Source organism: Centruroides sculpturatus, unplaced genomic scaffold, assembly GCF_000671375.1.
Source record: "Centruroides sculpturatus isolate CEXI.00-Female unplaced genomic scaffold, Cexi_2.0 scaffold50, whole genome shotgun sequence".
Taxonomy (NCBI): domain Eukaryota; kingdom Metazoa; phylum Arthropoda; class Arachnida; order Scorpiones; family Buthidae; genus Centruroides; species Centruroides sculpturatus.
The window spans coordinates 1,055,961-1,072,922 of record NW_019384891.1 but is presented as its reverse complement, the minus strand read 5'-3'; the positions used below and the strand labels follow the sequence as shown (position 1 = coordinate 1,072,922).

Below are 16,962 nucleotides of genomic sequence, written 5' to 3'. Positions count from 1 at the left end.
GTCAAAAAGTCAAAACAAAATATCTTTATTTTTACCTGTACACTCTGTTTTTGCATTTTTGACCTGAAGGTCCCTATTCAGCATGTTTACAATAATAATAGGTTTTTTTTATTGTCTATTATTAATACACCAATATAGACAAAGTATCCAGGGAAGGGTTCTTAACATAACATAACCAAAGTTTAAAAAAGAACATTATCTAGCTTGGTTATTTTATCTCGATTGGTGGACTTGCTTCTTTTTTCTAGATAGAATATAAACAAGGATACAAACAGAAATGTATAGATAAGTATAATTCATATTATTGTAAATGAATTTTTATTGTATATATAAATAACCTGTTTATAATAAACCAGTTGAAATTTATTTTATAATGCAATATTGTAATATTTTTAAAGAACTTTGGCATTGTCAGTAATTTGATAATTTATTCTATTATATGTAATTTTATAATAAAATTACATTGTAAATATACATTCCATTATTTGTAATTATCATATCATGCAGTATTTTATTATAATAATAAATGAACAAATACAAATTTTGTTGTGTACTGATGTATTTTTTTCCTTCCTTCTTCAATGAACACATCTCAGGAACACATGCAATAATAAGCAAAAGTTATTATGACATTAAAAGTTGCAGCCTGGCATTGTTACTATTTAAAATATATGCTCTTGATTTTAGCAGTGTCTTGCCCTGTACATCATACTTTTCCTGATAACAAAAAAGTTATACCAGTTATCTATCTAATTCCATTCTGGAGAAAAGTTTTGAATTGAAATCACATGACTTCAGGTCCACACCAGAATTTTGCATATAGTTAATCGGGGCATTCTGCTCCCTATCTGGTATTGACTTTCATTTTGAGATTAAGGAAGGCTAGACAGATACCAATAGGAATTTATTGGGCTGCAATTTGAAAATTGCAGCCCAATAATCTAGGTTCTCATCTGCTCACCTTAAGCTGAGTCCTTATATATCTGATTACAAAAGTATTGATGATATGAATTTTTTTCTGCTTCACAGATACTAAGAGATACTTTATTATGTTGAAAACATATATATGTTCAATTATAATATCTATTATTTTTTCAGATTTATTATGTTTTGCATTTAAATTTCTGTGTTTGGAGCTTGTGCAGAAAAGACTCCGTAATATTGAGTACAGTTCCATCAATAATATGTAAAACAGCAAAACTAACTGCTAATAAAGTATGTATTGAAGTTTAGATCCTAGACATTTAAAAACAGATTGAATAATTTTTTATTGTAATATATGATACAAATTGTTACCTATTAAAATAAACCCGTTACAAGTTTCTCAGCATGTTAAAATATCTTTATATCGGTGCAATATGAAGCATCAAAATGAGCCAAAACATTAATTGATTAGAGGTAAGTTCTGGAAACAGTGATATAAAAGAGTATATTTAAAACACAGAATTCTCATACAGTAAGCCTTTTCATTGTATAGTTTATTTCTTTGTGTATACAATAACAATTTGGTTATATTAAAGGACAATTGCACCATAGGTTGCAGGTTGACACACTGATATTCTTTATTCTGCTTGTGTCAATCTACGATCTGTGGTGCAATAGTCTTTTAAATATAGCTACATAATTATTGTATATATGAAGAAATAGAATTCTCAGCTTGCTCTTGTTTTTCTTTGAATGTAAGCCTGAAGCAGTCCCTAAACAGAGTCAAAAACATTTGTTTAGAGCAAGGGTGGTGAACACATGGCACGTAACTTATTATGATTTGCCTATCTTTTTCTATCAACTTTTTTACATTTATTCTAATTAAAGCACATTCATTTCATTACTTTTAATATCATTATTCAAAGTCTGGAACTTTGACATGCATAAACATTTATAAAGATAAGTATGCTTACTACATGGCATGCAGACTCAAAAAGGTTCACCATCCTGGTTTAGAGTATAATTTGATATACAGTACAAGGAATGTTATACAGCTGGAAAAGGTTAACTATAATACATTTTGTTAATAATTCCAGCAGTTAATAAATTGATAATAGTACTACTATTATCATAAATATGTGACAAAGATTTGAGAATTTTAATCTAATTATACAGGAAAAGTTTTAAGTGATGATTATATTACATTGAAATTTAAATAATGGTAAATAAAAATTATAAAAAATAGTGAAAATTGTACTTAAATAAAATTATTTTAAAATAATTTTATCAAAAATGAATACACTTTTATTTCCTCTCTTTCCATGCTTCTAAGTGAAGTTTAGGTATATTCTTGCAAGATATCACAGGACTACTGTTAAAATATAAAGGACTTATAATTAATGATTTAACATAATTTACTTGTATGTAATAAAAATATAAACATTTTTATTTGGAAGTTATGTGAATTTCTATGTCAAACATCTTTACAAACAAGTTTGATGTTAATTCTGAGTAAACAATATGGGGCTGTCCATAAATGTTGTTACACTAGAAGAGAGGGGGAAGGGTTAAACTTCAATGGACATTATTTTATTACATTAAATTTTACACAGTTTATACATTTTATTATTCATAAAGTGATAAAGATTTTGAGGAGGATTGAGTTTTGTTTGGCATCTGAAGAGGGGAGGAATTACAGAAACTTGGACAAACTGGGACAATGGGGGAAGAGGGAGTAAAAATTTCAAGAAAAATGTGAACATAATTTATGGACAGCTCGTATAAACAGTTTAATGAAGAACTATATTAAAGCAAACAGCTAACTTTGAGATATTTATATTACAGGATGAGACAAAAGCCACCATACATAAGAACTTCACTTCATTATGTATTCAGTTGTAAATCTGAAAATATTTTGTTTATACTTACTCTTTCTATCTGTCTAGCAGGATAGTGGTATTCAAATAGAAAAATTACTTAATACAAAGTTACCAGCAAGCAGAATATATGTTTTTATTGTTTTTGAATGTGTCATGATTAAATATTTGGTCCATTTTTCAGGAAAACTGTTTGGTCAATTACCATTTCATATTTAGCTCTGAATGGGAAATTAAAGTTAATATTAGAAAAAAATTTGGTTGTCTTGAATTATATTCTCATGCAGGCAGAAGACGACAACAATTTTCTGTTGAAAAACAAGGTTTTTGTCCATGTGAGTAATAAAATTGTGCCATTCCATACCATCCAAAGTATCACAATGGCAAACTAAAATAACCAAACTCTTAATTAATAATATGGTTTTCATTTTTAATGTTTTTTGTTATTTTTTTCCCAAGCAATACCAGTCATATCCAATAATACTATAAATAACAGATATAAAATAAAAATATACTTACCCTGTAATCATCATGTTAATCGGCACCCTAGTTACATTTGTACAAAGACATATAACAGTTGAAAGAGTGGTGTTCATAATTGCATCCAATTGTTCTGTTGGAAAATTTCTAAATTAATGAAAAATATAAATAAAATCAAAAATTGTATACTTCAAAAAACTTAAATTTTTAAAGAATTACTTGAATCTAATTATCTTGTTTCTATTTTTTACTTGTAATATAATCACTTACCTGTCAGTAAAACTCTTTCTAGAAACATTGATAGTGTTACCTAATTTAGATTATTTTTTTATAATTGATATGTTGTATATGTAACAATAATAATAATCATATATAAACATCTTTTAATATTCTTTAAAGCTAGTACAAAACCAAAAAAGCATTTGAAATGATCACCACGGAACATACAAATCTCAAAAAATGCTTGTCTTTATTTAAATATTAAATAGTTTGTTCCATAGCATTTACAGTCACATTGTATTACATGTGTTTGATTGATATAAGCATGTCAATCAAGCACATGTAATACAATGTGACTGTGATCAATTAATTTGAAGAATTAGATGAATATTGTACATTAAACTTATGAATCTACCATACACTACTAATTCAGAATTGCTTACTGCTAGGTTGCAAATTACATCTCTAGAAAATATGTTGATTTATTTTGATGGATTAATTTATTGTTACTAAAGTGGCACATATTTTCTTATATGTCACATAGGACTTTTTCTATCTAAGAAACTTTATAGGGATCATTTAGCAGCAGTTTTAATGATTGAAATCTAGGAATTGTAATTGAAAATGACATAGAGGATCCTTCATCATAGAAAAAGTGGAAAATAAATGATACATTTTCAATTAAGATTATTAGAGTAGTGGAGAATGGCATTTAGTACCATTCTCTACTACTGAAATACAGTAAGACCCCGCTTAACGCTGATTCAATTTAACGCGGTCTGCTTGATGCCTAAAAAAACGCTCAAAATTTATGCTGATTCAAATTAATGCAGTATTTCATTGATTCGTATATAATACAATTATTCCCAAACATGAACCAATCAGCAAAAGGTGGCAATTCGTTGTAGTGCTGTACTTCCCTTAAATTGATGTTTGTTTTGTACAATTTTGGAAAAAATATAACATCATGGATGCCGTAGGAAATAGTGACTTGGCTTGGCAAGAATTAACTTATAAATGCATGAACGGAGTGTGGCAGAAGTTATGGCTGAAGGTATCCAAGAATTCTCATCAAGAAGAGCCTATAGCTGTATCGTTAGATTGACAAAATTGTCAACTTAATCGATACATGAGATGTAGATGAGCAGGATATTGGGGAGATACTGCAGGTTTCTGGTAAGAGCCTTACCAATGATGACTCCAAGAACTGGCAGAACAAGGAATTCATGTAGAATTGGAAAACAGAGTTTCTGAAAGTGAAGAACCCAAAAAATATCTCTACAGATTTCCTTAGTAAAAGTTTGGTAACGATATCTGAAATTGTTGATCAATTTGTAGCAAAGGATCTAGATTTTGAAAGGAGTGCAAAAGCAAAATGAGTCATTTTGGATGCGATCTTCTGCTACCCGACATTTGCTTAAAAAAGAGAAAAAAGCGATAAATGAAACTTCATGACTTTATTGAAAAAAAACAAGAACTTCAGAAAAGTCAGGACCTTAATCACAAAAAATGAATTAATAATATAGAAAAAATGAACTAATTAATATATTATTATACATTTTTGTATGCATATGTTTGTGTGTTATTTAACATATATTATTATACAAATTAATATAAAAATAACTTAAAATTAAAGTAAAATTTCTTTTTTATTTTCGGTCACGTAATCCCCTATCCCTATTTACTCTATGTTAAAATGGTCTCATTTAACGCTGTTTCGCTTAGCGCTTTGTCATCTAATGCGAGGAACACATCCCTCGCATTAAGTGGGGTCTTACTGTATTGTTATTAAATGGGCTGATGATGAATCATATAAATAAGAAATATAAGAATTTTTGTTGTAATTATTCAATCATTCTTCAATTCATATAATGCCTTTTTGGCTATCTTTATTCAAATGATCATTTTTTCGTTGTTTATTATTACAATATTTGTATTTTTGTGTTATTTTATTATTAATGTTCATTTATGACAACCTCATCCCAACAGGGGAACCCCCAGTTCGGCGGCATAACGGGCCAAAGTAGTATTAACAATTTCCTTTGCTACATCATATTTGTGGTTGTGTAACCTGGCTTGGAGAGATCTGTATGTGAATCCAATATATGTCAGTCTCCTGTTAAACCGTCCATCTTGTAATGGATGATTTAACAGTTCCCAATTCTCAAAGACTCTATTGTGATGATTCATCCCAATAGAGTCTTTGACTGTCATCAATGTCAGTTTAAACTTATATTTTGTGACATGTTTCCTCATGTATACACAAGTTTTCAGTTTTGATATCCTTTCATTTATGGAGTATCCAAAATTCTCTGTAAATGCAATTATGTTTCAGAGTTTCGAATTAGAGAATATTTTTAAATGATAAATTCAGTAGATAGACATGAATCTGATGTAATATGGCTTTCTTGAATTCCAGAATTAACAATATATGATAATTCACTTAAGGGTATTATGAAAGCAAAAATTTTTCAGCTCTCCATAAAAATGTTGAAAATCTAAAACTAATCATCAGACCAACATGGAAGAAAATATCCAAAAGAATGCTGGAAAAATTAATGTATAAAGAGTAGAGAGGAGCATGCATAATGACTTTATAACCAATCTAGATTATTTCTGGACTTATAATCCACAATAAGAAAATTTTTCACTATAGCTAAATCATTACAAATCATAGCATTATCTTCCGAAACAAAATATATCCAATATATCTAAAATACAAAGATATCCATAGATGTTTAATATAATTGATAAGGTTATTATTTCAGGTTATTGACAATTAAAAGATTTGACCTCTAGGTGCATATATTGCTAGGCTTGATTTTGATTAGTGACAAAATAATAGTTGACACAGCAGGTTGATATTGATCAATTGAAACATTAAACATCTGTATGCTCACGTTATATTATAAGAATGATAGCCACAAAAGCACATGTGCAGTAGTCTGTCATCCCATTGTTCATTTGCTCAAAAGACTGACTAGAATACAATATTTTGACTCTAGTGTCTAGGCAGTTGCATAGTGATACGATCAGATATTATCAATATCTAAATATTGAAAACTTGTCAATTATGTTGAATGTCTAAGGATGCCTTAACTGTTGTATCCAATATTGACAGATATACTAAATTGTTATTACTTGGAAAAAGTTAAGAAAGAGAAATTAAACATTTTATCAAGTTAAAAATAAAGATTCTAATATTTTTTGCATTGTGTATATTCTTATATGCATAATACAAAAATTTAAGCTCTAACGGAATTAATTATTACCATATTATTTTGTTACTGATATTCAGTAGCATAATTAGAACTGATATTAGAGGGGGATCTGAATTAGAAAGTGGAAACATACAATCCTGTTCCACTGTGGAGCAGTCACTTGCACTGTAGATGAAGTTTTAACTTATACACATATATATAAAAGTGTTTGTTATATTCAAATATTTTTCCTGTATTTATTTGGTTTTTTTTTTCATTTATTTATTTACAAAGTGGGCCTGGTTACCTGCAAACACTACTGTTCATATTGGATTTTTTTTATAGATTATTAATTTACATGATATACACCTTTTTCAAAAGATCCTGTTTGACCTTCAGCAGTATAAAAATATCTGTCTTTTGCTCTCAAATTTTGAAACTGCATCATGTTAAAATGTACTGCAGTTGGCCCTATCACACCACCAGATATTGGCTTTTCACACATTAATCCTACAAAAAGGTCTACGTCTTCAAGAGATCTAAAATTAAATTTAAATAATTATTCATTTTAATTGTATTGAAATTTTCATTATATATAAAAAGTTGTTTACTAACCTATATATTTTTGAAATTTTATTAATGCAGCTTTTATAAAATAAGCCTGTTTTAAGTAATTCTTTGAAATTTAGAGCAGATTTATTAGGATTTGCTTTAATAAAATATCTTTTGTAAGGTGGTATTCCATGATCTCTTCCTCTTTGTATATTTATAGAAGCAAGATCTATTGTTGGGGATTCTTCATTTATTGTATAAAGAAACTTTGTAACGGATTTACTCATACATCGATCAAACGATATTTGATTCTGTGATGTAGCTCCTCTAATTACATTATCCAAGTTATTTCTCAGATATGGAAAATTAAAATATAATTTTTTTAAAGGAATCATTTTCGTTCTTCCTTTTCTTGAAACCGTTTTTATGTAATCTGGTACGGTAGGATGTCCTATCCGAAACATTGCGGCGGCCCACTCGTTCCATGTTCCCAAGCGGGCATTTCTATTATAAAAAGATTTCTTGTCACAAAGATGATTCTTCTTTGAAATTTCAGATCCAAAGAGAACTGGGAGATATTCACAATAAACAATGTGTTGAAAAATAGCAATGACAAGTCTCCTAAAGAATAATATATGTTATTAATAAGTATATTAATTATCAAAATCTATGGTTATATTCTAAAAAACACCAAATAAATGGATTCTATAGAAGTGTTTCACTGACAAAAGATTTCCAAACAGAGTTTTGATGGCTTTATTTTTCTTTTAATAAGATAACAGCAAAAGTAATGTGGATGTATAACCTAAAAAGTTTTAAGTTTTTAGGTTATACATCTATGTTTAGGTGTCATGCTCCTGAGAATGAGTGTAAAATGCAAAAACTCTCAAATTATTGAAGATTTTCACTCCAGAAAAAAGCAATTTAGTTTGAATTATACATTTTAAATGTTCTATTAACAACTATTAAATTTTTTCTTAAAATCCACATTTAAATTTGGTTAATTTCTTGAAATTAATTTCTGAAATAAATTATTTTATTTTATTTATATTTATAATTCAAATTCCATCTGAAATTTTAGTAATGGTGATGGAACTGTATATATTACATAATTTCATTTTATGTTTCTTCCTCTAATTGAAGAGTTTAATTCCAAAGTGACATATCGCCATTTTTTTATTTAGTTTTTGTTCATAGCACCAACACATTGATAATATGCTTCTCTATAGTACTACAATGTTTTTTTTTCTGAAACAGGTGTTTTTTCTGTTAAAATGTATCAAAAAATTGGTTTTCCTTTTCAAATGTGACGTTTTTTGTTTTGTATTTATTTCCAAACTGTTGCATTTCCATAACAGCCAATTACAAAGTGTACATTGGTCACATTACTATTTCACAGTAATGACTGCTTTCTGAAGTACAGTGCTATTGTGTTTAATTGCTTTCTTAATTTTTCTTTGATAATGGCCACATTTTCTGAAGAAGTTCAAAAAATATTTAGTCGATATGCTAGAAAGAGGTTGCATCCTTATTTTGTAGAAATTTTCGTAAGGAAAATCCAAAAATCAAGAAAATTAATTTGTTTTGTGATGGATGCAGTGCACAAAACAAAAATTAAACATTATTAGTAATGCTAAATAAACTTTCAGATATGTTTAGTGCAATTTTTGAGATTACATATCCGATGCAGGGTCACAATTATCCACTCGTAGATATAGGGCCTTTGGAAGGGTGGAAAAAATGTTAAGAGAAACTTAACTACTTTTACCAGAAGACTACAATAAAATTTTTGAGCATATAGGACAAATACATGTTCTTGGTAATTGGAAACTTGCAATTTTGCAATTCATTCACATATTAAGTGAAAAATTATTTTAAAATATCTGAAATGAAAGTAATCAGAATAAACTCTAAATATGTTTGTTGCAAACACCACTATACTGATAGATTGGGGGATATGCAAACATAGAATGTTAAAAAGAGGTAAAAATTGCTCTTATCTATTTGTTGATTTGTTATCATTGGAGAATAAACTTAAGAAGGAAAAGATAGATGATGTGAAGAAACTTTTAAATAAATTGGGAATAAATGATGGGCATACTGCAATGACATTTTATAAAAGTGTTTTCTTGTTTAGAAAGTTATTGATTCTAAATAGGTACTATGACAGAACAATTATAATATGAGGTTTTTTAATTTTATGTAATCATTAAGTTTTTGTTTTTCTTTTGTGATTAGTATAGTTTTTTAAACACCGTTTTTATTTATCATCTCTTTTGCTTTTATATATTAAAAGGTTTTGGCAATGTATTGTTTTTATTACATTATCCATTTAAATGCTGCAATTTTGTTCCAAAGTGGTGTAAGTCCATGATTTGAAGTATCAAAACTATCATTTCCTTTGGCTCAGGATTTTTTTCACTGTTAAACTATATTCTGAATATAAAAATAAAGCTCTGTACAATAATTAAGTTTTTACCTTAACATTTAAAGCAATTATTTAAAATTTTCAGTTTTTGGAAATTTGTATTTCCTAGTGATACATCACTTTAGAAATAAGCTCTTCAATTATACTCCCCTTTGCATGCTGACATTCCTTCTGTCATTTTATCCAATGAAGGGACGACAGTGGCAACCGAAAAATTCTTTTCTGAAGGTATAGACCTGCAGAATAGACATTGTTTGGCTGGTATTAGAGATTTGTCATGCTTTGGCTCTAACTTCAATATTCTGGATGAAAACTTCTGTATTCCAAAATTTCTTTCAAGGACCATATAGGTGATAATTGCACAGTGACCTATTCAGACTGTAGGTTGGGTGATCCAGAATTTCCTAACCAATTCCGTTGATTACTGTGCACGGTGCTGTGTTCTAACACCGGGAATTATACAAGTTTAGCATCATTTTTTATATTGATAAAAGGTATTTCAGAATAATTTTAGCTTAAATAAGTTGTTATTTTACATTCTTAAACATTTTTCTAATAATATAAATCAAATATAGTTGAAACTTATGAAGATTTAGTATATTAAAATAACTTTTAAAAATACCTTGATTCTTGAAAAATTGTCTCACCATTCCAACGTGAATTAATGAATCTTAATCTATTAGCTATTATATTATGTAATCTCAAAAATATTGTATGAAAACTTAATAACAGTGGATTTTCATTACTTCTTATATCACCTGAAAATAAATTAAGACACAATTAATTGAAAATGTAAAAAAATTTAGTATTTACTGGTATTTATTTATTTAATACAGTATTTTCTAAAATCATGATTTGCAATCAGCTTAATTGCATATAAAAGAAAATAATTAACATATATTGAGTTTGGTTTGGTTTGTATAATTCAGGTTATTGTATAATTAATTAGCCATGTTATAGCTGTATAATCAAATATAGCTGGATTCTTATCTTAAATTAACTTCCTACAAGTTAAATTTATAGTTGATTGAATGAAATTGACAGGGGCGTGCGGTGACATTTGATAATAGGGAAGCTGTGTTTCTGTAAGAAGCCGACATCCAGGGGCAATCAGTCAATTGCGCGTCAGTGACGGTCTAGGGTCTATTCGTATCATTTATTCGATAAGCCGGTAAAAAGCGTTGACTTTTCTAAATGCATTTTTAATATCACAATTACATTCCGAATCGCTAGCCACGATATAAGGGCTAAAATTATAAATAAAATAATAAAAACTTACTCGGTGAAATAAAATATGTAGTGGATGTACTGGTACATACCCGGTACAAAATATTCTTCAATTGTGCGAATATACTTTTAAAGAAAGTTATAATTAAATATAGCTTTGCAAAGAAACGTACATAAAAATAACAAAATATTCTTTACTTTTTATATCTTAAAACAATGCACTTAGTCAAATAGCTCCCTACGAGTGGCTAATGGATAGAATCGAAGACGGTTGCATACACGAGCATACACGCGGACTGCCAAATCCCCAGGGTGCCGATACCGGTCAATGTCAAATACCTCTTTTGTCGCATCACTAGTGTATCTCATAGGACGCGACGAGGCTGTTGTAGATTTTAAACGTTTTTCACCATAGCTGTAAAAATCTAAATATGTTAAACTTAATAGTCATTTGTTTTCTAACTAATTCGTTTTAGGACCAGGTGTCGTCCACGGAAATTTCCAAAATTTACAACTTTTCGGTCACTCTCGTCGAACTGGAAAAATTTCTGTCTTCATTACATCTAATACAGTATTTCGAAGAAATCAGTCCCCGCTGTACTCGGCTAGAGATTGGTTCGGTTAAGCTTTTGTTTAAGTAATATTCCGGCTCTTTCGTCAGGGTTTTGTTTACGTCCCCAATTCCCTGATCGCTTAATTATTTAACTACTTCTTAAGTAGAAATAAGTCGAAACCGGTTAATTTGTACTCGAATATCTGTAGTCTCGGGAAAAAGTGGAAAGACAAATTTTTACGACAAACGGATACATAAATCGTAAATTTAAGGAAAATAAATTCTAGAGCTTTTTCTGTACCTGGTGCATCTCCCTCATTCATTAAATTTAGTTGTAAATGGTGCTGTCAAAGTAACAATTAATTTTTTAACATTATACAAGAATTGTACACGTTTTTTTCTACATCCACTTAAAGATGGGACGTACGAAATCGTAATATCGCTGGTTTAACATCGAAATCCGTGAGTAATATAAAAACGGAGAGCGGAATAAATATATAAAATATTTTAACGGATTTTTTAACTCCCCATCAACTATACAGAACTATCATAAAAACGTACCAGTAAATTCTTATCGATTGGGTTAAGTTATAAATCTACTCGTTATTCACGTAATCGGCCAAATATCTAGTGGGCGGGCGGCTAACGGCCCGGAACCGGTCCCAGATAGAATTGGAAGCGTTGGAATGTGTAGCATCAATCCAAGGTCGTAGGCTTCCACCGGCTGAACCGGGTGAGGTTGGTGCTCTGTAAAGCGCGTGCGCGAATCTGGCTTTTTGGAATCTGACAATACAGAGATTCCAATCTGCCATTAATATTCGAGTATACAATAGCAATCTTATTTTTTTTTTCACGTATAGTATAGAAATTTGTAATAAGATACATAATGCGGTTATAATAAAATATTGCGCGATTATTTTCGTAAAATTAAAATTAATATGTATTTATTTTTTATAAAATTCAAGGGAAGCGGCGCTTCCACCGCTTCTAATGACGGCACGTCACTGGAAATTGATATTAAAGATTTAGAAAATAATCTCAATTACAATAAAATTTCTAAAAATTACCAGTTAATGGACATATTATTCCTTTCTTTGGTACACTGCATTGATCTGTTTTTTGATTCTTGCTAGGTGGTGGAAAAACACCTCTCCGATATGATTTAACTAACATCTTACCTGAAATTTATATATTGCTTTTTAATTTCATGAAATCTTCAATGAATGAAAGTCTTATTCAAATTTTGGGTGATTATTTAATGTGTTGTTTTGTGTTATAAACAGCGTGATTCAGTTGACTTGTCAGGGCCATATCTGAATTTACTTAAGATAAAATCAATTGTTAAATATGTTATTGAAATGTAGAGGAGGGTACCAAAAATTTTTGATCTTCTAAAAGAGTGCAAGAGAGGATAAGTTTAGGACTTTTTGAATTCCTTATATGTATTTTTGTTTGGTTTTATTTTTAGTGCTTAAATACAGGACTGAATTTATGGATTGACATTCTGGGTCCATGGTCCTCCACAAAAAAGAAAGTAATAAAAATGAAGATAAGAAAAGAATGATTCAGGAAACCAAATAGAGCAGACTATAAATATAGTATAAATTTAAAGTAGATGTTTTAGTAGAATCCACAACTGTGAGTGCCTGGGACCTTCACATAAATCATTCCCGTACTTGTACAGGTGACTTGAATTATCCTTTGTAGTTAAATCTAAGCTGCTAATTATTTTTTGGGCTATTTAAAGGCTAATTTATTTAATAATATATCTGAACTTGGCTTAAATGTAGACAATTATGCCACAATCTTAACACTGGTCGAATGTGGCTTTGTTAAATTAACAAATTTGATTGTTTTCTGCTTATTCCAATGCACTGATTCCAAATCTGAACTCAGAATTTTTCTGTCTGGTTCCATTTATTTATAACAGATTGATCCCTTTATCTGTAATTATGCCAGAAATCACTCTGATTAATCACAATCATTATTTAAGTAATACAGTAAGACTTCAAGGTATCATACGAAAGCATATTTATGATGAATTAAAAGTGATTGTAAAGCTTAGCTATAGTTCCAATAATTTAACTAAGTTCTGCTGCTTCCTGTGCTGTGGTATAATAGGAACTATAAACACAATATCTAAACAACAATGACCAAAAAGAAAAGCCTTCACTGTGGAGAGATGAATATAGTAAATGAGCCATTTTTTCCCCCTTGGAGAAAAGCTGCCTTCCACTTTTACATATAAAATTTGGCAGTTTGTAAAAGCCATGGATTGTAATGGTAATCATTTCTAGTACATTAAAGAAATATAATGTATTTGCTATGTAACACCAAATAAACACATTAAAAAATTAACAAATTTCTTTAATAAAATAATAGTTGAGAAAATTTACCATTAGTTCTTCTCAAACTTGCTAATTGCTTCTTCTTTATTCCATAAATATGTGAACAGTCTAAAGTAGGAGTATTCAAGTTCACTTGTTCTCTAACTAAATTATTAGTTATTAGTTAATATTATTATATNTATTTATGATGAATTAAAAGTGATTGTAAAGCTTAGCTATAGTTCCAATAATTTAACTAAGTTCTGCTGCTTCCTGTGCTGTGGTATAATAGGAACTATAAACACAATATCTAAACAACAATGACCAAAAAGAAAAGCCTTCACTGTGGAGAGATGAATATAGTAAATGAGCCATTTTTTCCCCCTTGGAGAAAAGCTGCCTTCCACTTTTACATATAAAATTTGGCAGTTTGTAAAAGCCATGGATTGTAATGGTAATCATTTCTAGTACATTAAAGAAATATAATGTATTTGCTATGTAACACCAAATAAACACATTAAAAAATTAACAAATTTCTTTAATAAAATAATAGTTGAGAAAATTTACCATTAGTTCTTCTCAAACTTGCTAATTGCTTCTTCTTTATTCCATAAATATGTGAACAGTCTAAAGTAGGAGTATTCAAGTTCACTTGTTCTCTAACTAAATTATTAGTTATTAGTTAATATTATTATATTTATACATTTATGTCAAAAATTATCTTAAGTCTTCTGCTCTCTTTACCAAAGGAACAAGAATTGCATGGTTGACTTCGCACAAAATTCAAACAACTGGATGAAAAATCAGGATCCTTAGATTGGATTCGTATGGGAAAGCATTCAGGATGTTTCTTACTTCCATTAGGGCAACATTGAAGAGGTTTACCCTCTATTAAATTATATAGTTAATGAAGTATATCAATTTTCATAGTACAAATATAATAATAATAATAATAATAAAATAATTCTAAACCATTACTCAAACTAGTTTGAGCAGAAAGGCTCATGTCGTGTGCTATAAACTGTCCAAACGCCTGGAAAATATTACTTATATTAGAAGAACGTCTACATCTGTTTCGAGTCAAAGCAATACTTATTTGTCTAGGCTCTGGAAGTGAATCACCATTAAAACTTCTGTTTCTCAATTTTTTAACACCTAAATTAAAAATAAATTGGGTATTTTTAAAACATTAATCTACTGTATTAATTAATTTCATTAATAACTTTACCATCATCATAAGAAGGTGGAATGAATCTTAAATGACAAGAAGAAGCACTTCCTTCGTACGGATCAATAAGATTATTACACTTTCCATCTATTCTTCTATATTTTCTATCTGTGCATTTAATAGTTTTCTTACTACATGAAACCTGTTTTAGTTTCTTTATTGTAGTATTATTTGTAACAGAAGCAACATTTATTCTGCAAATAAATTTTAAAAATAATTATATATGATTATGTTAAGACATCATCCTTACTGCCCTGAGGAACTCAGGATTGAATCTGGGTGGACAACACCAAGAATTTTTTTTGGGGTGATCTACCCTGAATATGTCGGGCTCTGTCTCTCACTACCTGGCTGTCCCAATTGTGGACCTAGCCAAACTCACAATTGATATGGGAAAAAATCTTCATACTGCCCAAATGGAAGATTCAAAAATAAAAAAGAATCCTTATACTGACATTTTTGTTTGATTTTGATATTGTTTATTTCAACATGAACTATTTCATTGAAAAACAATTTTCATTTTTTTAAATAAATTGTTATTAGAAAGAAAAATGATATAAGATACCTGTTCAAAGTTAAGAGAGTAGAAGCAGTTTCAAAAAAGGAATTAAATATAGGACATCTTTGAATGGCGCAACTTGTAACTTGTTGTCTTCCGTCAGCTGATCGAATTGAAAAATTAATATATTTTTCTGTAAAATAAAAATAACAAATACTACAAATGTTTAACTATTAATTTCATTATCTGTATATAACTATGTAAATATAAATACATATACACTTTTAACAGCTTTTCTTTTATGGTGTTGTAGTTTCACTACTGTAGAGTGTCTATTCCAAATTTTACTAAGATTTTTAATAAATTCTCTGATGAAGATATTCGTTTAGAAATTGAACAGCAGCAAAGGCATTTGGAAACTGCCAAAATTAATGTTTAAGAGAAAAAAATGGACAACATTTAATTTTCTTGAATTTATTGTGAATGGGGATTTTGCAGATCTCTGCCAAACTTGTCCCTATATTTTTTTGTTTGTGTGTGTGTATATTGCTTCATGTGAAAGCAGATTGAAAAATCTTTGACACAAAGAAATAGAATCTTCAAACTGATATTGATGATAAAATTTCTTATGCATACTCAACTATGAACCAAACAATATTTGACAAATACTTTCAATTGAATGCAGGTATGCGAGACATATGAATTTTAATGAAGTCGGTGATCATTTTGCATCAATTAAGATTTAAAAACGAAGACTTTGAATATTCTCTACTTACCTTTGAAGAATAATGATTAATTTGATGACATTGGAGAACACTAGGCATGTCAAAAGTCACTACCAAAATTTTATTAAGTAAATTTATTTGTGTTGTTTATTAATTTATATATCTAAATATATAAAATTGCTTGTCCTGACTGACTGAATGACTCAGTGATTCATCATCGCCCAGAGCAAACCGCTTAACCTAAAGAGGTGAAATTTGGTAGGCAGTTAAAGTACGTCATGGAAACGCACACTAAGAAGGGATTTTTCTAAATTCTCCCGCGGGGGGAGAGGGAGAGGATTAAGGCTTAACCGGAAGAACAGCTTCTACTGTACTATTTTAAATGCGATTTTTCGTTTTCAACTACGTTTAATTTTCATTGAGTATTTAGATGTATTAAATTGATAACATTTCAGACATTGTTATAAATATTTTTTATCTATTTCGATTTCAAAAATGTTCGAACCGTTTTAAATTCGAATTGGTTATTGCATATTGGTTCGATTATAAAACCATTGTAAACGTTCCAGAAAATTGATCAAATTGAAAATAGTTCGTTTGATTTTCGGCAATTCTCTTCAGCGGTAGGTGTTATATAACAATTACTATGGTTATTGAAATATTGGATGTAAATGGGGTTTGCTTGCAAAACCTCCGCTGACGAAGTCGCGGGTAACAGCTAGT

General features: G+C 29.3%; 1 protein-coding gene across 1 annotated transcript in view; it reads right to left on the bottom strand.

The window, feature by feature from the left end:
- Positions 1-1,664: 1,664 nt before the first annotated feature.
- Positions 1,665-16,962, bottom strand: part of LOC111631269 (peroxidase skpo-1-like) — a 16,616-nt gene continuing 1,318 nt past the window's right edge. The window contains exons 3-13 of the mRNA XM_023375487.1: positions 15,581-15,707; positions 15,016-15,209; positions 14,766-14,942; positions 14,532-14,675; positions 14,355-14,450; positions 12,528-12,638; positions 10,303-10,438; positions 7,316-7,873; positions 7,070-7,239; positions 3,321-3,414; positions 1,665-2,296 (exon numbers count right to left, since the gene is read on the bottom strand). Coding sequence (XP_023231255.1) covers positions 2,230-2,296; positions 3,321-3,414; positions 7,070-7,239; positions 7,316-7,873; positions 10,303-10,438; positions 12,528-12,638; positions 14,355-14,450; positions 14,532-14,675; positions 14,766-14,942; positions 15,016-15,209; positions 15,581-15,707 — 1,874 coding nt within the window. The 3' untranslated portion in view covers positions 1,665-2,229. The remainder of the gene's footprint in view (positions 2,297-3,320; positions 3,415-7,069; positions 7,240-7,315; positions 7,874-10,302; positions 10,439-12,527; positions 12,639-14,354; positions 14,451-14,531; positions 14,676-14,765; positions 14,943-15,015; positions 15,210-15,580; positions 15,708-16,962) is intronic.